This window comes from Micromesistius poutassou (assembly GCF_964030765.1).
Source record: "Micromesistius poutassou genome assembly, chromosome: 15".
In the NCBI taxonomy this organism is placed as follows: domain Eukaryota; kingdom Metazoa; phylum Chordata; class Actinopteri; order Gadiformes; family Gadidae; genus Micromesistius; species Micromesistius poutassou.
Window position 1 is genome coordinate 1,019,961 of NC_140285.1, and position 26,929 is coordinate 1,046,889.

Genomic DNA, 26,929 nt, shown 5'->3' on the forward strand with positions numbered 1-26,929 from the left:
ACAGATATTAATACGTTTTCTTCTCTAGCCACGGGTAGGCGGGGCTTGATGTTTAAATTTTACATGTCATCATTTTACATGACTTATAAATCAGGTTTCAATTCCGTAGACGGCATTTTGTTAATAACTGACAGATCTCTGCATCATTTGGTTTATTTGATGTATATACAAAACAGTATCCAATTATTCCGTGGTTACATGTGTGGCGGTTATAACTTAATCTGCAAGTATAAGCTGTGTTACAGTTTTTAAAGTGTGTGTATTCAATCTTAGCAACTCTGCAAGCTTCCTTTAGCAAGGAAAAAGACAAACAACAAAATAACTTTAAAATGCTATTTGATATCCGGGTCAGTTGAACTGTATTTTGTTGAAAAATTAAAACAAACCATAATTTTCACATACCATACCAACCATAATGAAGGTGGTCCCTTTTAATTATTTTAACACCCCGAAAAAATAATAAAAGCAGTTTATTCCATGCAGATTGCAGAGTGGAACAAATAGATCACAACAGAGCATTGCAGCTATATGGATTTCAGAAACAATACATATATATGTATAGATATAAATATCTATACATATATATATACTATAACCATCAATGGGCAGAATTGAATGAGACGCCAAAGCTACTGTTGTACAGTGTAAAGTGGTGTACTGTGAATGTCCAAATAGGCTTTGCATAACAACTTTTAAGACGAGCAGGCTCCTTATTTTCAGACTGCATTTTCTTTCGCTTTCGACCTGAGGAAGCAGCTATCAACAGTCTAAGATCACACACACGCAGACACACACTTTTAAGTGGGCTATACCGATGCCACAAAAACGCAAACGTATACATGATATATCTTCATGAAGCACTAGGTCCCTGTGCAACACAAGAAGAGTATGCCCATGTCTTCAAGAGCCTGGAAGAACAAAAAGTTAAATTAAATAGAAACAGCTGGAGCTGATTTACTTTTTATACCTTTTTTGAATTTGTTTGGGTGCAATTCGGATTGGTGACGCCTTTGCTAGACGCCTTTTGGTGTGGAGTAGGGGGAATCTGACTGGCTGACCATTCTCTTAAAAAGAGCCATGGTCATTGTAGCCACATTAACACTATTAGCCTTTGTGCTCTTCCTACCTACACAAAACACAAACAGTGATCATAAAACTCGAAACTCCTCCACACAGCACTTGCATCTATAGCTAGAGTAGAATAAACCAAAACAAACAAACAAACAAACATGTCTTCTACTCGCTCACATTTTTAATCAAGATGCTGTTTAGGCAACAATACGTAGTTTATTTGGGGTAAATAAAGTCTTGCATTGAAAGATTTTACTTTTACTTGAAGTTCATGTGTTGTCAGAATCAAACGGAAGATAACATTAAATGGCGAGGCTGTCGTCCTCTGATGCATTCTGGGTAGGGTTAAGTGAGGAACCAGTAAACTCATTTGATATATTAAGACGGGGGTCGGGGGACGGGACACAGCCCACTCCCATCACTACATAAAAAGGTTTTCTGTGCAAGTTATAGAAGAAAGGATCGATAGGTAGAATGGACGGAGAGAGAGAGAGAGAGACAATCAAAAGATGGTGATCAAAAAAAAAAGTAAATACCTGTGCCTAAATAAAGTGTTTGCTTATGATAAAACACGCCTTTTGTTTTCTTGTCATACATTAAATATCTTTCCCTTCCTACTCAAATCCTCTCGTGATATTGCATCAAATACTGCAAAGAACACACCAGAAAGAACAAGACAAGAGTAGGAACAAAAGGAAGGAGGACACAGAGAGACATCTCCACCGGCGTCGTCGTCGTCACCCAAGCGGCTTAGCGTCCGTCCACGGCCTCCTACAGAGCCAGCTTGCCGATGATGACTCCGATGACGAAGAAGAGGACGCAGAAGGCCAGCAGGCGGGTGCTGAGGCCTTCCTCCATCATGCCGGACGTGGCCATGGAGGAGGAGGAGGAGGAGTGGGGCGCCGGCACCGACGTCACCTTTCTCTTCCGCAATCCGTCGTCCTCCTGTGTGACACCGAGAGATCAAACATTCAGGTCAAAGGTCGCCCGGCGGTGCAACTCGTTCAGGTGAGCGAGGAGTGTCTCACTTCAGCTCACGCTAAGGTGTGGCAGCCTGGTGTTTTTTTTTTTTTTTTTTTGATACACCAGGTTGTTACTAGTAGTAGTGACCGACGACGGCAAGAGCTGCACAAAGAACACGACTCAATCCTTCAGACACGCCCCCCCCCCCATGGTGCCGCCGGTCCTCTGGTCCATGTAACCAGTGCTAAAAGGAGGCGAGTGTCAATCACTCACCTCCTGTAGCCGGAAATGACTGCACTCGGGAAGAATGTCGCTCGCTCACCCATCAGTTTCAAAACAACAGAAAAATGCTGCTCTGCTTCAAATGTGTATCTTGAACAGCTTGTTCCAGGCCATGCGTAAAGATGTTGATGATACTACGTATCGCTCTTGGCTGGTGAATTCATGACATGAAGTATAGCAGCAGTAAATTGGTCAATTCAGTATAATGCTATCAATGTTACATTAAACCTATAAAAATATATATACTGTATATACACAATAAAAAAAAAGATTGATTAATCATACTGAATCACTTAATAGGTAGCACACACTTATTTATGTTTTCTTCTTGATTTTCTCACAACCACTGCAAAGGACGAACTGAGCATGTTTGAGCAGAGAGTGATGTAAACTACAACCCCCGGATACTTGGTGAGTGGGCGGAAATATGCCTTGATGTCCTTACACCGTTTCAGACATATTTCCTCAGGTTGTGCATGGTCAGATATGCAGAGACACCTTCAGAGGGAGCACCTTGCCGCCTGCACTCCCCAGAGCTCTCCCCAACAGTTTCAACACGATTCTAAAGGCCAGGGAACAAACAACAGCTGGCACGGGCCTCTAAGCCCGACGCGTGTTACAAAGCGGGACATCCGATAAAAGAAAACGGTTCTGAAATTAAATTACAAAAAGTAAAAAAACGTTGTCTGCAGGTCAAACATCTCCGTGTCGTTCCAAACGTCACCGTGACATCTAGATCAAAACCAGCCGTTCCTCGGACCCGGGGCCTCACCCGGATCTGTTTGTTCTCTTCCCGTAGCCGCTGGACCTCCATCTGCAGCCTCTTGCACTCCTCCATGATCTTCTTCACCTCGCCGTCGTCCAGCGCCGCGCTGGTGGCCGACTTGGGCAGCGCGGCCCCGTGCTCCGTCTTAACGGGGGCGGGAGAGGACACCGACAGTTGGTGGCTTTCACTCTCATGCTGCGGAGGAGGAGATGGGGGGGTGGAGGAGGTGGGGAGTGGAGGAGGAGGAGATGGGGGGGTGGAGGAGGAGGAGATGAGAGGTGGAGGAGATGGGGGGTGGAGGAGGAGGAGATGAGAGGAGGAGATGGGGTGTGGAGGAGGAGGAGATGGGGGGTGGAGGAGGAGTAGATGAGAGGTGGAGGAGGAGTAGATGAGAGGTGGAGGAGATGAGGGATGGAGGGATGGGTGGGTGGATGAGATGAGGGGTGGAGGTGGAGGGGATGCGGGGTGGAGGAGGAGGAGATAGGGGGGTGGAGGAGGAGGAGATAGGGGGGTGGAGGGGTGGGTGGGTGGAGGAGATGAGGTGGGGTGGAGGTTAGGAGGAGTGGATTGGACATGGTTGGGATTGGGGGCGGGGGGTGCAGAGAGGTGGAGATGAAACAAGGGGTGAGGGAGGGATGAGAGCGTAAAAAGAAAGGATGAGAAAATGATCAAAGCAACCAAAAAAACAAGTGTAATGGAGGATTCTGGGATGCGGTGCTAAAGGAAGTGAATGCTTGTGGTTTCGAAAGAGAAATCTGACCCGCAACTGAGAAATTGCTTTCGTTTTCTATGGGCTATTTGGCTGGTGGGGGCTTTTTTTTTTTCCTGTGTTCTCGTACAAACGATTATCCCTGGACCATTAAAGCATGTCAACCAAGTCATTACTTGGTCGTTTACTTTAATTATCATAAGGCCACAAAATGCTAGTAAACAACAAACATAACCAAAAGGACACTTAATTGTAATGAGCTGTTAGCAGTTTCAGTTCAGCTCACCTTATTATAGAGAACTGAGAAAATTAATAAATACACATGGTATAAAAAAATGCCAGAAATAGCTATCTAGTGGCTATTTTTGCATCAGTAATCACTGGCCAATCACTGTTAAAAAGGCATCCTAAAATACATCAAAGCTAACTAGTACTTCTTCCATATACATTTTTTAAAAGACAGCACCCATGCAAAAACGAGTGCCCATGTAAAGTGGAGAGCTCTTGTAAAGCCCCGTTTCATCATTTTAAACCTGTCACGGTCATTCCTTCTGTGATGAAATGTGTTTGAAATGTACGTCATGACTATCCCAATGGAAAGCACGCCGACCAAGGCTTCCTGGTGGTTTGTAAAAAAATAATTATGAGACTCTCTCCGCAGAGAGTCCTTGAACTTACAGTTTTATCGTTCTCCAGAGGCATGTCAAACGCACACCTCAACTTGGAGTCCATCAGCTCTTCGGGTTTCGCCTCTTTCCACTGCACACGTAAAAAAAAAAAAGGACCACAAAACCAATGTTATATCGTCAACAATGGGTAGTCACAATGGGGGTCCACTCAACATTCAGGTATTTACTTCTGAGTATAATAATTACGGCAATAGAACATCACACACAGGTTGCAGTGCACACTGAATCTAGGTGAAGAAATAGGTAACGTTGCATGGAACATTTAAAAAATAGTAATTCTGGAAACCTGGAAGCTTCTTCTATGTCCGTCTTCCATTCATATATACCAACATACGAGTGTAAAAGGTGCCACCAGTGAAACTAGGATCCACTACATACACATGAGTCATGACACCATCCACAAGCATGGTCATTTAGCTTGGGACATGCCAACACCCACCTAAGGTACAGAATGAATGAATGAATGAACGAACGAACGCACAGACCTATGCAAAGTATCTAGAAGATTGAAAACAGATGCTTCTCACATGACAAGTATAATTGAATATGTGCAGGGCCACTCACCACTCCCTCCATGTCCGTCATATCGTATGGGGCCAGCATGGACTGCACCATGAATTTGTGCTTGCTTTTCTCATTGGGGTCATAGTCAAAGGGCTGTAGCATCACTGTGAAGAGCAACAGAATCAAGCACAAGGAGGAGGTTAGACTACGGCCATCAGTATGCACCCTGAAGAGAGAATCCGGTTATTTATAGACCAACGAAACCTTAACATGCTTGGAAAAGGCACACATGTTTTTTTTAACGTCTCCTTGATTACATCATCCACACATTAGATTATGTTATTTTTTACGGTTTCTACGTCTGAAATATCTAGGTTGAACAAGTGTGCCATTGTTTTTTTTGTTTTTTACTATTTGTCCCAGACAAGCCGGCCCTGAACCTGTACCACTTGGTGAAGGCCGACTGGTGATAAACTAACGAAACTAACTAACTAAACTAACACTCGTCAGCTTGACGATTGGCAAACACAAAACACACAAAAAGTATTTTTTTTTTTACAAACCGGACACGTTGACAGAGTCTCCAGCATCGATGACACCGCTGTTGGGACGCACACAATACCGGCGTGGCGCGGTCGTCTTGACTTTGAAACACACATTTCTGTCTGTAGGGTTGCCCAACTTCAGAGTAGCAGTGACAACATCTGTGAAGGGGCCTGGACAACACACCCACACAGAGAACGATTCATTAGACGATTAGGCATACCGTTGTAGGATCACTTTTTGTTTCAGATCATCCAAACAAGATTGCATTTCCAATTTATAGGTTATCAGCTCACCTATTATGTGACTTACATTTCTGCATATGACCAGTATGGAGAATGTAGTAAGCAGGTTTAACATTCATCAGCGTTACCCAATTGTGATTAATCCACTCAATTCCCCAGGCTATCCCGGATATGGTAATGAACTCCGAAATCAAGTTGTACCACGCAAAAACATTTACATAAGCAACTAAGGGTGCACATATTCAGGGATATTATTATTAATCCAATCCCAACTAAACAATACTCAAAAATTCCATCAGCAGTTTTAAGACCACGTCAACTAGGCCACTATGAGCTGCTAATCCACCCTGAGGGTTTGCATAACCTTACATTCTTGGATATTGCAAAAGGTAGCAAATTATGCAGGCTGGGCCGTCGTTGGAATAATCACCAACATCCCCCCCCAGCCTCCAGCCTCATGATATTGTGAAACCTCCCTGCCTTGCCTCCCAGGGCTCCCTGATCGGGGACATTTCTAGAATGCTCCAAACGTAAATATGGGGACACGGTGGGCAAAAGTCTACGCTTTGCAACACACAGAGCAGGGAGGGGTGCACGGATACGGGCGGAAACAGCCCGACACCGAGGCCCGTTTCACATTCGCAATGACAGCCGACGAGCCAGTCCTGCACGCTAGCATCGTTAGCTCAAAATGCTATCCACTGGGCTAGCATCGTCACACAATCCTGGTTCACCTGTCATCGGCGCAACGATCAAGAATCACAACAAGTAAAGTCACACCGATTAAAATCCACACATTCGCACATTTTCAGACGCCCGCCGGTGCAGGATAGAGCCGGGGTGGCGGGCGACACACGCAGGTACACACGGAGGCGTTCACACCGATGGTCGGTAGCCCCAGCCTGCTAGCTGGCCCCTGGCTTGTCGGAGAGGGGCCCTTGCTTACCTCTGAACCTCAGTTCGTGTGGTGGCTCTAGCACTAGCACTTGTTCCTGTCTCGCCATGTCCCAGCGCTGGGTGGGGGGGTCTCTTCTGTCCCGCTGACGAAGAGGACGACGGGCCACAGCTGTCGGTGCGGGTCGGTGCCGTGTGCCAGTGGGGGGGAGGAGGGGGGGAAGAGTGCTACTGAACGCTGCACCGCAAAACGACAACTGCCTGATAACGCAATGCTAGGCTAGGCTAGGCTAGCGAGCAGCAGCAGCAGCAGCGTAGAGAGACGAGCGCAAGGGGAAGGAAACGCCAGCTGACGTCACGTGAGGGGCGGGGTGGAGGGCTGTTGGGTGACGTCTCGCGAGGGGCGGGGCCAGGCGGGGTGACGTCGGGTGAGGGGCGGGGCCCGGCGGGGTGACAGCCGGTGACAGGAGAAGTCAGGAGAGTCTGGTGTCTGTGAACGATAAGATACCGATGGAAAAGCAACAGATGATGGATAATAGTACCAGTTTCAACAACATTTTGGATGCATGATGTTTTTTTGAAGGAGGACCGTTGTTGACCGTTGTAATCGACATGGTTAATCACCTACTGAATTAAATAGATATAAAAAATGGATTATAATTAAATACATTGTGTTAATAGTTAATTTGACTGCGCTGCAAGATCTGCTTGACATAACAACGACAACTGTTTTAATAAGTCACGAAGAGCACAATCGAGTAACCAGGATGATCAGCCAGTGGCAGGCCCTAATAAGTAAAATTAAAATAAATATGTAGATATTTTTTTTAATTTACAGACCTTTATCTCTCCTTTATTCAGGCTCAGGCTCTAATTAAGTAATGAAATAGTTGGATTCAGAGTTTATCTCCTCTGCAGTGATAAGCAAAAGTTTTACGTAGCAGGCATTCAAATATTTTAAACTTATTTTGCCTGGTCGTGATTCTTTATATGTTTGGTAATATCTAATGTCTAATATCGGACATATAAGAAGTTTACACTTTTATCTTCCCAAACATCCCAACTATATGATTCAAAGGAATTGGTGTGTGCAAGCAAACTACAGATGTATTTTGTCACCTAAAATGCAAGATCTTTTATATAATAAAAGATCTATTAAAATAACTATTAATTATTATTATTAATAACCAAACCTCCCATGGAAATAAAGCTTTGTCATTCAACATGACAAAGTCCTCAAGTAGGTGGTGGCATGTTGGTGGCATGTAGAACGAATGTAGTCCATATTGTGTAGCACTGTAAGTGTGTTATGAAGTGTGTCATCTGTTCTGCCTTGAAATGATCCACCACTCTAAACAAACCAATCGATGGAAGTCACCTGTATTGAATAAAGGAATGAAAGTGTGTGTGTGTGTGTGTGTGTGTGTGTGTGTGTGTAATGACGGATCTGTTGCTGTCTGCACCAAAAAAACTTTTATTTGTCGGAGCTCCTGTTCAGAAAGTAGAGAGACCCATATCTGGTCTGCACAGTAAGATGAAGACTAGGGCACAGAAGTGAAGGATGTTAATACTGTACAGGCCGCCTGTCGCACAGGGCCGGGTCGGAGCACACCCCCCCCCCCTCCCCCATCAGAAAATAATAAATCAAAATCAATATATATATTTTTGTGTTATTTTATCTTTCCGTAGCAAAAGAAAAATAGTTTGCGTAGAAACAAGCATCGATTTGCATGTGGGTCTGTCACATCACCATTAAAGTAAAAAATAAAATAAAAAAAGACGGTAAATGACACTTAACTCCTCTTAAACCCTTTAAAATGTCTTTTGCAGATGTTCCAGATGAAGCAACAGAAACCTGAACACCGTTTTGTTTGAAAGGACTTAACTTAAGTTATTAAGTTATTAACTTAAGTTATTACATAAGTAGTACACACACTACTGAGTGTACAGTTAGTCAAGGTTCATTCAGATTCTAATAAAATACTTTTTTTTTTTAAACCCATATACATTTCATATATCTCATCTTTTCTGGGTATATGGATCCAAAAATAGACATTTAAATAATAAGGACAGGAGGTGGAGAAGGAGGGAGAGAAATCACAAATTGGATGGTTGTCCTCCGTTCCTTTTGGGTGGGGGGTGGGGGGTGGGGGGGTGAGAGAGAGAGAGAGAGAGACCGATAAAGGGGGGGGACAGTTAGGAGGGAGGGGATTGGCCAAGCTATACAGCGCAGTAGGACTCCCACTTTAGCTCATTATACACGTACAGCCGTGATCAAGGCACAGGGATCTTCTAAAAGTTCATGTTTTTATCAATAAAGTTGTACAAAATAATACATTTTACAGTCTGTACAAGAATAATAGTTCAGCAGTAAATTAAAGCCGGACACACGAGAGCCGCGAGGGGGGAGCGGTGGGGGGGAGGGAGGGGGGGGGGGGGTCCACTCGACAAGAGATTAGTGTCATTGTTTTGTGTCTTCCTCTTCAGTTTTTTATTTTCTTTTTCCGTTTGAAGGATTCTTTTTTTTTTTTTTTTTCCCCCACACAAACAAGAAACAAAGACTCATCAGCCGCTCAGTGGAGGTAGAGGTGAGTGGGAGGAGAGAGGAAGGAGGAGAGAGGAGGGGGAGGAGAGAGGATGGAGGAGAGAGGAGAAAGGAAAGCAAGCGAAAGGAGAGGAAAGCGGATGAGAAGCGGAAGGGAACTAAAATGTTATGGAAGGAGAGAGAGGCCGAGCAAGGGAGGAAGGTAACGAGGAAGGAAACAAAAATAGCAGGTGAGAAAGGGAGTTAGTGGGGGGGGGGGGAATTGATTGAAAGACACAAAGGCTGAAGAAAAGACTGATAGCTCACAGGCTATAATGGCTGAAGAGTCCACACAGAAAGGAAAAACAAAAATAAACATGAAACCAAGCGGACTGGACCGTGAGACGGGGTGGCTGAGGACGCGAGCTCTGGAACTCATACGGTTGCTGTGGTGTGGCGGGAGGCTCTCTGCACTCCCGTTAGACCGGTTCTGTAAAAGTTGGCGGGTTTTTTCGTTTTTATTTATTCTTTATTTATTTATTTCTTTTTTTTTTTTTCTTCCAGAAGAGTTTTATTTTTCAGTTCAACACGACACGATACATCTTGGGTTTTAATTCCTCTCTCCATGCTGCGCTCTCCGACCAAGGCAAAGTCAGGCAGCTGCACAATCTGCGGGGCCCAGTGGTCGGATGTATCTGTGGTCATCATCCTCCTCCCTGTCAAAGGGGTTCAAACTCCAAAAAGATAACACCCACCCCCGTCCCCAAATGTCCCCAAACCAAAAAAAAAACAAAATAATAATAATAATAATAATAATAATAATAATACATTGCTGTGGGTCCTTTTATCCGGATCCGGACCCTTGGGCCTCTTGGAGCTCTCAGCCTCCCCACGGTCCTAAAGTCAGTCGGTCGGTCGGCGTGGAAACACTGGCGCCCACGTCGGCGTTTGGCTGCGGGTTCCGGTTCTCCTCTCTCTCTCCGATCTCAAAAGCGCTCTGCTGGGAACAGCCAGCCAGCCAGCCAGCAGGACAGCATAAGGCGACCCAGTCAGCACATCGCACCCTCCCAGCTGAACCAGTGGGGGCCCCTGGTTGGCGTTGGCGTTGGCGTTGGCGTTGGCGGTGGTTTGAAGCCCAGCACAGAGTCGTGGTTCAGGGACTCCGACGCAGAGGGGCCCGATGAGGCAGGGGCCCAGGAGGTGCAGTCAGGGATTAAGTACGTGTGTGTGATTATTTCTGTGTGCCATGGCCATACTGCGGGTTTATTAGTGTAACCTGTGTGAGTGTGTGTGCGTGGGTGTATGTGTGTGTGTGTGTGTGTGTGTGTGTACGTGAAAGTGCATCTTAAATGCCAAGCGTTGGTGTTGCCTGTTCATGTTACTGCCGAGAGATCACTTTCATTCCTGGGCACAGTGCTTTTTTTTTTTTGTTAGTCTTTTTTTCTTTTTAGTTTATTTCTTAAATACAGTGAATTTTCAGCTGATCTGTGGTGACATGTATATACTCTATATGCAGGATTTCAACAATAATCTCTTTCCAGGTTGCACTGCATTAAGTAGCTCTCTTTTCAAATATTAAAAATCTCCTCCTCCTCCTCCATATGAATCGGCCCTCCGCCCTTTGAACAAACAGTGGGGATGGAGTTGGCAGGGGACTGGGATGGGACTGGGAAGGGGGGGGGGGGGGGGGGGGCGTGGTGTGGGGTAGTCATTGGCCCAAAGGTGTTGATGTCAGAATACCTAAGGCCATCTCTTTAGCCCTCCCCATGCTCTGTCTGACGTATCTTACTACTGCAGTGGGTGGTGCTGCGGATTAGGGGCTTAGGGCTGGGTGGTGCTGGGGGATAGGGGGTAAGGGACGGGTGGGGCTTAGAGATGGGTGGTGCTGGGGGATAAGGGACGGGTGGGGCTTAGAGATGGGTGGTGCTGGGGGCAGGGGTTCATTGCGTTGGCACAAGTTCTGAATCGCCATGTTTCTTTTCTGCCAGGGCCGATTCGATTCACACGCTCTCCCCTGTGTGGGCGCGCGCAGAGAGAGAGAGAGAGAGAGAGAGAGAGAGAGAGAGAGAGAGAGAGAGAGAGTAGAGAGAGAGAGAGAGAGAGAGAGAGAGAGAGAGAGAGAGATGAGAGAAGAGAGAGAGAGAGAGAGAGAGAGAGAGAGAGAGAGAGAGAGAGAGAGAGGTGGGGGGGTGGTGGTCGGACACTCGAGGGGGGTCGGAGGGTTCAGAGTACAATCTGTTTGGGTTCTGTTTGGTTGGCGCCCGTCCGTCCGCCCGCCCGCCCGTCCTCACCGGGCGATCACAAGAGCTCGTACTGCCGCAGGTGCATGCGCTGGATGATGTCCCGGCAGTCGTTGAACACGCGCCGGATGTTCTCCGTGTCCACGGCGCACGTGAAGTGGGGGGTAGCAGTAGTGGCGGCCGTCGCCGCTCGCCGTGCTGATCCTCTGCACCGCGCGCACACAGGGACACACACACAGGGAGACACACACACACACAGGGACACACACACACACACACACACACAGGGAGACACACACACACACACACACACACACACACACACACACACACACACACACACACACACACACACACACACACACACACACACACACACACACACACACACACACACACGGAGACAGGGAGACACACACACACACACACACGGAGACAGGGAGACACACACACACACACACACACACACACACACACACACACACACACACACTTTAATTCATCGGTGTAGTGGAGGTTGTATGCAGGTGTTCACCCTCTTCTATCTCTGCGTATTGACATCTCATTGAGCTACATTCCCAAAAGCGTCTTACAATACTGCCAGTGGCCCCCACGCTGGGCCTGGGTGGGGAATCAAACCTCTCACTCCTGGCAGTGTTAATGCTATGTTCTACCAGTGGAGCTGGACAGGCTGGACATGGATATCCACCAGGTTCATACCGGTATTAAACAATATCAATACAACCTATCGGTGCACAGAAAATAGTGTGCTATTCCTTTATGCAATTGTGACAAGGACACCGTTCGTGTTGTCTGCTCTGGTTCCACAACGTACCAGGAACTCATCTCTGATGAAATACTTTGCCCGGGTCACGCGTGGATCCTCCCCCTGCTCCGGTGCCGCTGTGTGAAGAAGACGAGCAAATATTGAGGCATTCATAAGCATCATAAAGATCATAAAATCTCCCATCTGGGATCATTAAAGTACTATCTCATGTTTAAAGACCACGTCGTCAGGAACACGTTTCTGTGTCATTGGCGCGAAAGGGAGATCCTATTTTAAATTCCATGGATAAGAAGAGTAAGGCTGGAACGCACTCTTCTTCTAAAGCAGATCAGATCTGAGGTGGGGCAGAGACACCAGCGTCAATGCCAGTCTACGCGATGCCATTTTCAGGCACTTACATCGATTTGACTGGACGTCCTTACGGCAACGTTGGCCGGATGGATAAAGAAAATCTTTAGATATACAATTACAGCACAAGAGAGACTCGGCTCGCTTCTACGGGACAGAAATGGAGGCGGATGATTCTTTACAGGAGTCTATTTTAGAGAGATGGCGTATCTGGGCCGGTGTCTGGAAGTGGGACACCACAGCACCTGTTGAGGGCCACTGGTGTTTACAGCTGGGACGGACGGTCCCAGGCAGTCGGGGACGTCTGGTCCTCCTACTTTTACAGAACGTCACGTCTGTTCGGTACCTCCGGGGTTTCGCTCAAAAACAAAACGCATGGTGTGTCTCTGTTTAGGGGAACGGAGGAGGGAAAACACATTTCTATGGAACTGACTTAAACCTGATAATGTATGTGTTGAAAACACAGTAGATCACATGCAAGGGCATGAATAACATAGTACACTTGTTGCCAAAACTAAGCCCAGTGTCAAGATGGGATTAGTTGGACTACCTTATCTTTTTATCTTAATGAAACAACTTTAACTTCAATGACCTTTCAAGTCGCTCCCTATCCGATTATATCTTTGTGTGGGGGGCACACTATCTCAGGAGAACCACACATAGTTCTAAGTACCGCACTGTGTATAACACTGTATTTAAACACCCCGGTGTCTGCCTTGAACGCCCCTCAGTGCAGGTCAGCAGCTCTGCAGGTCAGTATCTCTGCAGGTCAGTAGCTCTGCAGGTCAGTAGCTCTGCAGGTCAGCAGCCCTGCAGGTCAGTAGCTCTGCCGGTGTGGGAGCAGTACTCACCGTCGTCCGGTGTGGTGTAGCGAGCAAACTCTGGAAAGTATTCTTCGATTTTGGACTTTCCCGCCAGAACCTTGTCGGCTAGAAGGTCCTGCTTGTTGAGGAACAGGATGACGGAGATGGTCCGCAGCCACCTGCACAACACACACACACACACACACACACACACACACACACACACACACCACACACACACACACACACACACACACACACACACACACACACACACACACACACACACACACACACACAGTTAGCTCGGGTTGTTGTGTCTATGCAAGTGTGTGTGTATGTGTGTGAGTGTGTCTATGTGAGTGAGTGAGCGAGTGTGTCTATGTGAGTGAGTGAGTGAGCGAGCGAGCGAACGAGAGTGTGTGTATCACCTGTTGTTCCAGATGTTCTTGAAGAGGTTGAGGGCCTCTTGTAGACGGTTGGTCTCGTTGTCCTCTCTGATGACCATGTTGTAGCTGCTGCTGGCCACCACGAAGATGATGGCCGTCACGTCTGGGGGCCACAGAGACACAGACGGTCAGAGTCACGGAGACAGAGAGACAGACGGTCAGAGTCATGGAGACAGAGAGACAGACGGTCAGAGTCATGGAGACAGAGAGACAGACGGTCAGAGTCATAGAGACAGACAGACAGACGGTTAGAGTCATGGAGAGAGAGAGACACAGACGGTCAGAGTCATGGAGACAGAGAGACAGATGGTCAGAGTCATGGAGACAGACAGACAGACGGTTAGAGTCATGGAGAGAGAGACAGACGGTCAGAGTCACGGAAACAGACAGAGAGACAGTCAGAGTCACGGAGTCAGACAGACAGACAGTCAGAGTCACGGAGACAGACAGACAGACGGTCAGAGTCATGGAGAGAGAGAGACAGACGGTCAGAGTCACGGAGTCAGACAGACAGACGGTCAGAGTCATGGAGACAGACAGACAGACGGTTAGAGTCATGGAGAGAGAGAGACAGATGGTCAGAGTCATGGAGACAGACAGACAGACGGTTAGAGTCATGGAGAGAGAGAGACAGACGGTTAGAGTCATGGAGAGAGAAAGACAGACGGTCAGAGTCATGGAGAGAGAGAGAGACAGATGGTTAGAGTAATGGACAGACAGACAGACAGACAGATGGTCGGTCGGAGTCATGGGGAGAGAGAGACAGATGGTTAGTCATGGGGAGAGAGAGACAGATGGTTAGTCATTGGGAGAGAGAGACAGATGGTTAGTCATGGGGAGAGAGAGACAGATGGTTAGAATCATGGAGAGAGAGAGATGGTTAGAGTCATGGAGACAGAGACAGAGACAGACAGACAACAAAAACTAACAAAAGATAGAAAAGGAAGAATGACAGAAGCAACGAAGAAAAGAAAGAAATGAAAGAGGAAAGAGAAAGAAGGAAAAAATTGATGAAGAATGAAGGAAAAAAGAAAAAGAAATGAAAGAAAGGAAGAAGTAAAATAAGAACAAGAACGAAAGAAAGAAAGGAGTTTACAAGGACAGGAAATAGCCGAATGGGGATAAAAGGCAGCAAAACAGACACCAAAGACCAGATCAATCTTTCGATCGAGCGCTGCATCAGGTTACCATTAAAGCACTGGATCCATTTCCTGCGTTCATCCCTCTGTCCCCCGACATCGAACATACTGAGTGGGTCAGAGAGAGTTTCATCAGCTCAGCACACGGGAGAAACAAAACAAATGGCTCCACCTGGTGGAGAAGCTAGGAACCACAGTGTCGCTGTGGTGCGTTGGTCCTCCAACTCGGATCACAACAACTAAACCTTGAGTCAACCGTAGTCGTATCTCTACGTGTCTCGTGGTGTGGCTTTGAAGATGTTTGATGAAGCTGTGTTAGAAATTTAGCATATTACTTGGCACTCACTCGGGCACTTAAAAATAGTACTTAGCATTGATAGAACTTATCCTAGATATCTTTGTTTTATACGGGGAATGGGTTAACCTAGTGATTGTTAGTGCTTGGCGCTTGGTTTCTATGAATATCTTGACTTCACCGACATCTTTGTCTTTTGTCTTTTGTCTTAAGTCGCTTTGGATAAAAGCGTCTGCCAAATGCGCTCAATTTAAATGTAAATGTAAATGTACTATTACTTAATTGATTGTATTATTATTTGTTACTCACTGGAAATTGACCTTCTCCACTTGGAATCTTGTCTCAAAGATCCCGGAGGTGAGAACTCTGCATCTCAGTAGATCCTGGGAGAAGGACAGTACATCAGACATCTGGTCTCCTGTGTTAGGGAGAGCGGCCCCCACCACAGAACTGTACCCCCGACCAGTGCTTCAACCCCAGCCCCCCACTATTGGGGTAACCCCAGTCACAGGCCTGTGGATCTCACCTGGTCTGTGGGAGTGTAGTCGTTCTGTTTCACGATGTCGATCTTGTCCAGAAAGCTGTGGAGAGGAGAAAGGAAAACCGCATTGTGTGTTATCTGACCCTTTCAACACTCTCAGTGGACAGAAAATAAACATACTTAAAAAAAAATAGCTTGTTATTGTATCTGGGCCTTATGTAAATATAAGAAGTAAAGAATATTTGGGTCAGTGTGAAAGAAACCGTTTGAACTCGGGACTCGGAGACAGAGAGACACGCTCGGACAGACGGAGACGGAGACAGACAGACAGACAGAATGAAAGCGTACTCATGTCTGTCTGACATTACGGAGCGGGATTTCAAAAATAGCTCCCAAGCGCCCTGGCCCGCAGCGCGGTAACCACGGCAACCGAACCACAGGGACTATTCTTAGTCTATCGGTTCACAATCTACTTTGGCGGGATGTTTTTTTTTTTTTCTGGAGAGTTTTTATTATTTTAAGACGGACGGATTGTAAGAAACAGAGAAGCGGACGGCAAGAATGCACGCACACAAGAAAGAAAGAAAGAAAGAAAGAAGGAAAGAGGAGACAATGCAACAGCAGGATATGTAAGTGTGGAGGGAGAGGGAGAGAGAGAGACAGAGACAGAGTGATGGAGGGAGAGAGAGCGTGATGGAGGGAGAGAGAGAGTGATGGAGGGAGAGAGAGAGAGAGAGAGAGATAGAGAGAGAGAGATGGAGGGAGAGGGGAGAGCGGAGCCAAACACCGGACTGAACCATTTTAGCCACCTGGAGACAGCGTCTATTCCTCACGTGAACAAACCTTTAAATGCAACAAGGGAACCAGAGCCCCTGAGATGTCACGCCTGTAATAACCCCCCATCCACAACCAGCCGTCCAGAGGGGGACTCAGGCCAGCGCGTTGTGGTCTGAAAAAACAGATTTAGTCCTCTCTCTCTCTCTCTCCCTCCTCCCCCCCCCACCCACCCACCCCCTCCCACACACACCCATCCAGTCTGCTCTCCCTCCTCTCTTCAGATGACTCAGCCTCCGCCATGTTGGAGCCAGCGTGCTGCAGACTGTTGTGCTCCGCCATGTTGGAGCCAGCGTGCTGCTGCTCACCGCTGTGCCGACCACAGGCAGCAGTCACAACGTGTGTACCGTACGACCTCACTGTACTATTCCATACATCCGCCAAACCCCCAAACAGACACTGGCGTCTACTAGGGCATCATGCTGCCGCCGCCGCTGCCACCGCCGCCACCCTTGAGCAAGGCGTTTCATACTCACTATTGGGCACAGTCGATGAGCTGGTACTCGTTGGAGCGCTCGAAGCAGGCTCGCACGCCCTCGTCCTGCCATAGTGACTTGGCATGGTCGTAGAACTCCTGAGAGACGGACAGACAGACAGACAGACAGACAGACAGACAGAGAGAGGGGAGGGAGACAGAATAATGAATAATTGCTGCTTAAGTGGAATGCTGTGAAAGGTGAGTTTGTAAGTGAAAAAGTGAAAAAGGGGGAGCGTCCACCAATCGGGTTTCAGGCCGTAGAGGGCGCGTGTTGACAGTGTACGCTGTGAGTCTGTGAGTAACTGTGAGGTCTGTGTGTGTCCATGTGTGTATCAGTGTGTATCTGTGTGTTTGTGTGTATCTGTGAGTATCTGTGTGTACAAAAGTAACTGTGTTTATGTGTTAATGTATCTGGGAGTGTCTGGGAGTATCTGTAGCCGTGTGTATCTTTATCTGTATCTGTATGTGTGTGTATATGTATCTGTAGCTGTGTGTATCTGTATCTTTATGGGTGTGTATATGTATCTGTAGCTGTGTGTATCTGTATCTTTATGTGTGTGTATATGTATCTGTAGCTGTGTGTATCTGTATCTGTGTGTATACATTGCTATCGAGGGCATGATTAATCACACTACGAGTATGAGTGAGACTGTATGTGAGGATTACATTAAGAGAGTAAAATATTTGTTACATTAAATGATTACATTACATTTAAATGATTCTGATTCGTCAAGTGTTTGCTCAGTCTCCAAAATAGGGAAATTAAGGATTTTCATCATTATTATTATTATTATTATTATTATTATTATTATTATTATTATTATTATTATTATTATGAGGACCAGAAAGACGTGTTGGTACAACAGTGTTTTTAAGCATGCACAACTTCTGCATGTCACCATCCAATATGCCACAATACCACATTATGAAGAGCCACCTGAAAGACTTTGGATTGGTTGGTTGTTTCTCCAATTGGTTGATTGTTTTTTTACTCTAATTGTTTCCACCCAGTTCAAACAACAAAGCTGGGAGATCGTCTCCAGTCCCTAGTTGAGCGAAGCGTTTAGAGACTGATTTGAGAGTCTAACCCACCTCCCCCCCCCCCCCCCCCCACCCCCAAACCGCCATGGGCTTTCAATGAGTCAACAGGAACGTCTACCAGGAGTCAACGGGAACGCCCACTGGGACTACGCAACGTCCAGAAGGCTCCCAGACAAATCAATTAGCAGATCATTAGTGAAGCTCAACTCCCACTGCTCACCTTTACCTGGGCGGAGGTGTGGAGACGCAGGGCATTGGGAATACTGTGCATGGTGTTCCCTGACACACGGATTTCAGATCCCATTCATAGAATGCTACAACAACAACAGGTAGAGCCACGGATTGACCGGGCACAGACCCTAGGGTGCCCTCAGTCCCGGGTGCAGATCTGTGTTCGCACGCGCACACGATGCGCGTTAGGATTTTCGCAGATTTTCTCTGTACGATGTTACTTCAATTTGCCGTCACATTGCTAGTCGAGTCATACTTTTACTGTTTTACTTTCTCTTCCTGTTCCAGTCGTCCCCGTTCAGGGTGTGAGCCGTGTGCAGATCCGCCCGTAGCCTCAGGGCGTGTTTTTTTGTGCGAGTTCCAGATCAGGTGACCGACCAAGTCCAGCTCCGCTTTGAATGAACGACTGTGGTTTGTGCGAACGTGTGTGTGTGTGTGTGTGTTGAGAAAAATCAGAGAGAGGCAAAGAGCAAGAGGAAAACACTGTGACTATAATCCAACTCACAGAAGGGAACTCAAAGTCTTTCTGGCTGACGAGTTTGAGGACGTATTCGAGCCGGTGTTGGTTCTGGGGACAGGCGAGCTGAACCGGTGGTCTGAGGGTGCTCATAGACGTTACAATGGTCTGGAACGAACACGAACACACACACACACACACACACACACACACACACACACACACACACACACACACACACACACACACACACACACACACACACACACACACACACACACACACACACACACACACACACACACACACACACAGTTTAGAAAGGAAGTAGATTGAGAGCAAATTAAGTAGGTAATCCAAGAACCTTCGATGCAATTGTTGGTGCAGTGTCATTAAGTCTTCATATCAGATCTCGTTTAATCACGTTGAGCTGAAAAGCCCTATAAATGATCCTTTAGTTTAACGTAATGAATATTGAAGAATACGATGTATTTAACAAGGAGGAGACGTGCGTTGTCCAGACATCCGATGCTATCATGGCGTGGTGGTACGATGGACTCTGTGGTAAACTGGCACTTACCTCAATGGCCTCTTTAATATTATTCTTAATGTCGTGTATTTTCTGTCTTTTCTCTCTGAAAAACATAAGCAAATAAGGACAGAGGGTCAGTGACATCATAACAACACCGGAGACGAATACGGAGCAAAAGAAGCTGAAATCAGGACCTAAAAATGGCATACGTTACTTAAAGACAAGACGTGTAATCTCATCCTCAAGGCTCCGTTTTCCAAAACACAGCGCTATTCAGGGGCCCCACAGCGGGAGGCCCCTGAACCTGTTTATTGTAATGGAGTCTTTACACTTGATGAAACACAGACGGCTCACTGCGGATCTCCAATCAGCCCGACCTGCAGGTGTTTTAAGGTGGGCTGGGAGATTCACCTGGAAAGGTAGGCTCCACAAAAGTGAAAGCAGATTGTGAAAACTCTAGCGAGGGCATTTAGTAGACGCTTTTATCCAAATCGACTTACAATAACATTTGTCAGAAGAAGGAGAAACAATATATCGCTGTCGGTACAGTAAGGATGTTCATAGAATGTTCATAGTTCATAGTGCCAAGCACTAATGATCACTAGGTTAACCCCTTCCCCGTATACAACAAAGATAGCTAGGATAAGATGCTACACAATGCTAAGTACTATTTTTTAGTGCGAGAAAGCGGGATCCTAGATGTCCATTAGCGCTAGCTCCATGGCCTCCTACTGGCCGAGTAGGGTACTAGCTTTGCATATGAAAACATTTAAAAGGTTAAATGGTCGGGCAGTCTCTTAAAAACAGTGAAGTGGAACTTCTCTCTCTCTGTCTGCGTGACTGGGTTATATTCTGTGCAATAAACCTCAGACAGTGACTGTTTATCTGCCACAACTCAATTTAATTTATGCCAAATCATCCATTGTGTGGATGTTCCTCATTTGAGAACAAGAACGGGTGATGATGTGACCTCTTGATCCTCATTCAAGTTATAGCTTCTCTAATACCGTTTCCTACTCCTATTCAGTAGACACTTTCAAGAAGTGACTTCATCAAAGTGACATACAGTAAAGTCCTAGGCATGTCATTTGGTAGCAGCTTTCATACCTTCCTGTCAAACCTCGGTAGCCACCGCCCTACCCCACGACCACAAAAACACCTGTGTCCGTGTTCTGCCATGATGGTGGCAGCCGCAGTACATTTATACATACATCCTGAATTACCCTGCGAGACGCAATGAACCCCAACGTTGCTTCTCCTCCTCTGTTCGCCTGGCTTCCCCACCGAGGACATGGGTTAAATAGCACAGCCGCACTGTCCCATCTAGTATTGCGGTCACTGGATTTCTCACCATTCAGGGCTCGCACCAGGACATGGGGGGGGTCTACCCATAGGCTAGACATACAGGGGCCCAGATATCACTTAGTTCCATTGGTGTCAGTGGTCCGCCAGGTTAAGTTAGGGCCTGGTCCTTAGTGGATAACACAGCACACGTTTCCCATGCTTAAACTAAAGCCAGATTGACTATTTCTCAGTTACTAAAAGACATGCACTAGAGGCATGTTGGAGAGTCATGGCCGATTGGGAAACCTTGAAAGTTTTCTACTGCAGGGTGACACTTTACTAATCTCAACAATGTAAATGTCCAACCAATGCATCAAAACATCCCTATTTTAAAAAGGCAAAGATCTGTTTAACTTGGAGATCTTGTGAACAACACATCTCTTGCTAATGAACAGGTGAGAGTGAGCACACAGACTGAGGATGTAGCGGTTGGAATGAGATCCAGGTAAATGTGTTCGGTCAGGCCACCTTCATTAACAGACCAATCGCTTCACCAACCACTAACCCTGTTCTGCTCATAAGAGGACATCTTTAAGAAGGAACACGGAACCCAAACGTCCCTCGCACGCCTCTGCTGAAATCACAGATTCCTCCGTCTCTCGCCACAGGATTCAAGCTCATCAGAACCATTATTACAGCTGTTTTCATGAGAGGACCCAGGAGCAATTGGCCTGTAGGACCCATTTAAGGTCCTGACCTATATTTTTTGAATCCTAAAATGACCAAATAATCTAACTTGGCACATTTAAGAACACATTCTACCAAATCAAACCCGACTAATGAAATTAGGACTTAAAAATAGGCGTTTGATTGCAAAGAGACAACAGACGCCTTATCTACACACACTAATGTGATACTTTTGACCATACAGACAACAATAACTAAAGAACATACAGGAATAACACTTCACACAAAAGCCACGTCATCTCAACAATGTCAAAGACGGGAGAATAAGTTACACACAGCTCATTGAGGTGGAGTCATGAGCTCGGTCACAAGCCCCACACACACACACACACACACACACACACACACACACACACACACACACACACACACACACACACACACACACACACACACACACACACACACACACACACACACACACACACACACACACACACACGTCTGAAACCAAGGAGCAGAATATGATAATGTATTGGCATCAATGGTCAATGGCATGTTTTAAAATAACATCATTGTACTATAATTGAATAGTTAAATAATGCTAAACCTTCCTAACAACCTTTACACATGAGCTTACTATGAACAGTGTCGTTCAGAGTAACACTACAACATAAAAACAGAAAGAACCTGTGCTTCAATAAGTAAATATATAAGGAGCCCATGTGACAGTGTTTGACCTAGGGTTTAAAGGTCATGTTTCAACCAAACGGCTCCTGCTGAGAACAGGTCAGTTCAGGTAGGCCTACAGTTTCATAGAACTCTTAAAACACTGTTTTCCGTGAGGGATGGAGAACGAGACCAAGGAACATACATAAACAGAGTTAGTCTAACAAAACACATTAAGATTAAGATGTCAATCAACTTACTCTGCATTGAAGCCATTGACGTGCAGAATTCTCATCTGTTTGACAATGGTACTCTTCCCTGACTCCCCAGCACCTGAGAGAGCGAGAGAGAGAAAAAGAGAGAGAGAGAGAGAAAAGAGAGAGAGAGAGAGAGAGAGAGAGAGAGAGAGAGAGAGAGAGAGAGAGAGAGAGAGAGAGAGAGAGAGAGAGAGAGAGAGAGAGAGAGAGAAATATGTTAGGACTGATGACACGTGAGTGAATCTGATGAAAGCATGGGGCTGTGGATCAGAAGACGAGTTGGGCCAAACATCATCATCGTTAACTAAATACAGAAGGATCTCCTCAAGTTAAACGTAACAGTTGATTAGCAGGGTGGGGGGTGGTGATATAACCCACCAAGTCGAGGCATACATTGTAAACCACTGCATAATGAATAATGTGAATAATGACTTGTACTTTGCCATAGATAGATAGATAGATAGATAAAAGGTTAATGCTGCTATATTATAATATAGAAGATCTCATACTACAAACATACAAAAGACCTACAATAGGCTAGCTGGAAGATGTGACAAGCCTATCCCGGATGACACCTGGAGAGGTGTGTCATCTTTGAAAGAAATGGCGTGCAGCATGTAAACATCTAGTCATATAACCATGGGATGATTGTACGCAAAATGCCATCGATTTAATTATATGGGATGAGATTGAGAAATAACATGTCAAATCTGGTTGATGCACTTTGAAGAGCCTGTACCGGTAAATAAGCATATTAGTGTTCCTAATGTTTATTGTGGTCTTTAATATCATCCAGTACATGTACTGGCCAGTGCGCATGGTACCTTCGAGAAATAATGACTTGCTGGTTTGCTTCAAACACAATCATTTAAAGGAATGACATGGGATGGCACTACCATGCAATACATAAGAGTTCAGAGGAAATACAGTGCAAGAGTCTATGCAATACTATCTGCTCATGTCATAATAGCAAGCCGGCCAACTTTGGCTTTGAATCATGGCAATGACAGAACTTAATTTTTAGAAAGGGAAAAATATCTAAAAAACAAAATAAGTGTATAATATAGGGACATGGAATACTTTTAATACTTGTCCACACACCAGGAAAACCTCCTTCTGCACACGTGAAATTGAAATGTAGTCAACACCTTTTGTCTATTTAACAAATGGTCAAAGAAAATATATAGGCTACGAAAACTCACAAAATAATTCTGTGGTTTTCCTTCTTCCACAAATATGGACGCCCAAAGCTAGCCAAGGCTACAAAGCTATCCTGTGCCCCGTTTGTGACTTGTTTATTCCAGTAGGGAACAGTGAACTGGACTACTATACCAATAAATAAGTAGACTAACTTGGTGGTATAACCTGGTCCTAATATGCCAACTCAACAGGCTAATAAGATCAGATCAGAAGTCTGTAAAGCCTATCCTGTAGGCTAAATGTGAAGGACTACAAAAAAAAGCATTACTAAGCAACACTCATTGACTTCACAGCACATGTAAAGAACAAATGTGCAACTTCTAATAATGTGTGGTTTGAGTGAAACCAGCAACTCATACAACAGCAAGGTGGGTAAACTGTTGATGGCAGACATGTTTGTTTGGGCTTTCTGGTGGACTGGAGCCATGGGGTCCTGTCCTTCTGCTTTCCAAAGTCATAACTTCCTCCTCGACATCAATATGTGCATGACACCCAGTCAGTGCACATGCTCTGTGGGCAGCAGCTCTAATCAATTATTATGATTCCCAGCAGTACATGGTGACTGCTCTGGCATGGGGCGCCAGGGTCAGACACACACATGGCCACGATTCACAGTGGTCTTGTCCATTATAAAATATAGGCAGGTAAAGTCACATTATCTCTTGCATAACAGGCCTAGTATACAGTCCCTGGAGCGCATTCAATAAACACTAATAAAACACACCCACCACCATGCGAACCACATGTTGACCCGGATACACGTTCATGCCTCTTGATTCAGTTAGTCTCGTAACGTCACTGAATTTAAGTGTTAGGACTATAACGTACAGTAGGCCTACTAATCATTACATGACATATCATATTATGTATGTTTGTCCCTTATATCCCCGCGCTAGTAACGTGTGTGGCATTAGGGTGTCCGTTCACAACATAATGTCACTGATCAAGACAACGAGATAAGACAGCAACACAATCTGCAGTGACAAACAGACCATGTTAAGATGTGTGGTACAAAACAACACGACACACACAGATCAACATGGCACAGAGGGAGATCAACATGGCACAGGGGGACCAGAGCCACACTGGAGGACCCGGGGGGCCATGTCTCCAAACACACTCACCCAGGAGTAGTAGTCTGTGCGTGGCTCTGTAGATCTGCTTGTCCTTCTGGAGCTGCTTGTCTATCTTCTTGTTCGCCTCTCTCTGTGCCTTCTCCTCATTCCTCTGGTCTTCGGTCTTGCTGTTGCCCAAACAACCCATCTTCCCGCAGGAGAGAGCAGGGGTCCGGGGGAGGGGGACGCGGTGGGTGAATCGATAAATCAACACGAACTCTTTCTAGATTCCCCGTCGGACCCGCGCGTAATGGTGCACAAGTGTCAGCCACATTCACGCCGTTCGACGTCTGCTGTGGTCGGGGTTTGGGAGAGATATTGTCGTCCCCCCTGGTTGTTGTTAAAAACGTGTCCCCGTGTGTTTTAATTGTTGATGCATAACGAGTACTTTGTGGCTGTGTCTACATAACGAGTGTGTGTGGAGATGTTGGTCAGCAGCAGGATCCGGCTGATGACGACACCAAGGCCGCCGTCTCTCTCGCTTCTCCTCGGCTTTTCCCCTTTTCCTTCACATGCACTGTTTATTCCTTAACCCCCGTGCCAATACTAAGTGTAATCCGGTGATTCCGAGTCTAAGTGAGGACTTCACCTCTTTGGCTTTCAGATTGATATAGCATTAAGGAGCTAATTTGCATCCCGCGGCCCGGGTCTTGCGTCTCACTGTCGCCCGTGACAGGGACACAAACTCGGCGTGTCAGAACGACTCGCCCGTACGGTGGTATGGGTCTTTTTGGCACGTTTTATAATCCACATTTCTGTGTGCATAAGTATACTTCCTATTGATTTCCCCCAATGCCCGTCTTTGTCCGCGCAGAGACGAACAGTGGACACAAGGAAAATATATATTTACACTTAAAAAATAACTACATGGGTGATATTTCCATCGCTTCCGTCGTTATTTAGCCTCGTTTTATGTGCACTAAATCACCCCGGAGATCTCGGATCCAGCCTCGGCTTCACGCTGATCCCTGGAAATAGTTAATTTCAGCGATTTTCCTCCTTATTTATGATGGCTGTTCCTTGCTGTTTTTTTTCAATCCAAAAGGGCCTTCTCTGCCCTCGCTTTTGTTGCTGAAATGTGTCTCCCCCCTCGCATCATCAATGCTCCGGATTGCGCACAGATAGTCCCCCCATCCTCCTTGGACGGGCTCGGATTCTTTCAGATGTGGCGAAGACGTCCAAATCCTTCGAAATGGTCCCGTTTCTTGGAGGTAAAGCTCCGCTGTCAGCCTCGGCTCTTATATTCCCTTTGAATCCGAGCGGTGGGCTGTGACTACATGTGCATTTACATTCACAAATAGGACACAGGTTGGAACAGCACATTCCACCGCGAAGGCCGCTTCCTCCCGGGCTGCTGGTGGAAGGTTTTAGATAGGAATAACCAATCTTGAAGGTATTATTTTCCCCCTTTTCTCCCGGAATAGTACACTGGATAGACAGCGCTGAAGAGACGGGGTGGGGCATACAACGCTCATTGAACCCTGGGAAGGAGCGTTTCATCACATGATTGCACAGAGCGTCAGCATGGCCATATTCTGCGGAGGAAACGGCGCCCTCTTCAAAGAAACTACAGATTCGGGGGACCCTCGGCCACAGGACATCAGGGCACATGGGGAGCAGGGAGTCTCGATCCGGGGGATATTTGGGGTCTTATCGTGGGAGGGGTCCGCTTTTCTGTTTTGAAATCATTTTGTATAGTTTGGTTGTGTGATTGTGTATGCCATGTCAACTGTTGATTTGTCGATTCTAAAGTGTGCTTTTAACCTGAGAACTAACTAACATTATCAAATGTTAATTTGTTTGTCCGTGCTGTGCTCATAAATTCGATTAAAAACGATGAAAGATATACTATAAAGTCCAATATTCTATCATTTATTTTGAAAGCTATACTGCAATTGAGGCTTATTTTATTTAAATTTTCAGTTATCTTGTTTACATGAACCTTTGAAACATTAACTTACGTGGATATTGTGGATTTGCACATAGGCCTACTATGCATATAGAATGTTCCAAAATAAAAAATAAAAAATACCCTATTTCTAATTATCTACGTTTAAAAGTTCTAAAATAAAGATAAAACCAGTAGGAAATAGCTAACTGCATTTTCGAAAAAGTTCTACATTCCCAAGCAGATATTGTTCAGTTTGGTCTCTTTTCCACTAGGTGGCAGCAATATCTTGGTAGTAAGAGGAGAATAACTTTTAATTTCTCTTTTGATTCTCAGGCCAATGATTATTACAAGGCCTTCCCTCGTGACCTAGTTTTTGCCAGATTCATATTTTCCCGAACAAATAAACAAACAAGCAAATACTTTTACACAAATAAGTAGAACATAATTCTAACTTAATCAATCAGATACAAATATGATTTTAATTTGGATACTAACTCACTCACACACACACACACACACAC

General features: G+C 45.7%; 2 protein-coding genes across 2 annotated transcripts; both read right to left on the reverse strand.

The window, feature by feature from the left end:
* Nucleotides 1-137: 137 nt before the first annotated feature.
* On the reverse strand, nt 138-6,949 carry LOC311359568 (vesicle-associated membrane protein-associated protein B-like). Its single transcript, XM_084479617.1, has 6 exons — nt 6,719-6,949; nt 5,548-5,700; nt 5,045-5,148; nt 4,470-4,550; nt 3,089-3,277; nt 138-2,016 (listed from the first exon to the last, which is right to left on the reverse strand). Exons 1-6 carry the CDS (start codon nt 6,774-6,776, stop codon nt 1,843-1,845), a joined length of 759 nt encoding a protein of 252 aa, XP_084335743.1. The 5' UTR covers nt 6,777-6,949; the 3' UTR covers nt 138-1,842.
* A 4,413-nt stretch (nt 6,950-11,362) lies between these two features.
* LOC311359436 (guanine nucleotide-binding protein G(s) subunit alpha-like) lies at nt 11,363-25,954 on the reverse strand. Its single transcript, XM_084479455.1, is given in 13 exon segments — nt 11,363-11,593; nt 11,595-11,636; nt 12,266-12,333; nt 13,417-13,547; nt 13,800-13,920; nt 15,006-15,064; nt 15,561-15,634; nt 15,778-15,832; nt 17,043-17,140; nt 18,822-18,941; nt 19,354-19,408; nt 22,206-22,278; nt 24,527-25,954. Coding segments are annotated over 13 exon segments (1,140 nt in total). The 5' UTR covers nt 24,666-25,954; the 3' UTR covers nt 11,363-11,488.
* Between the last annotated feature and the right edge of the window lie 975 nt (nt 25,955-26,929).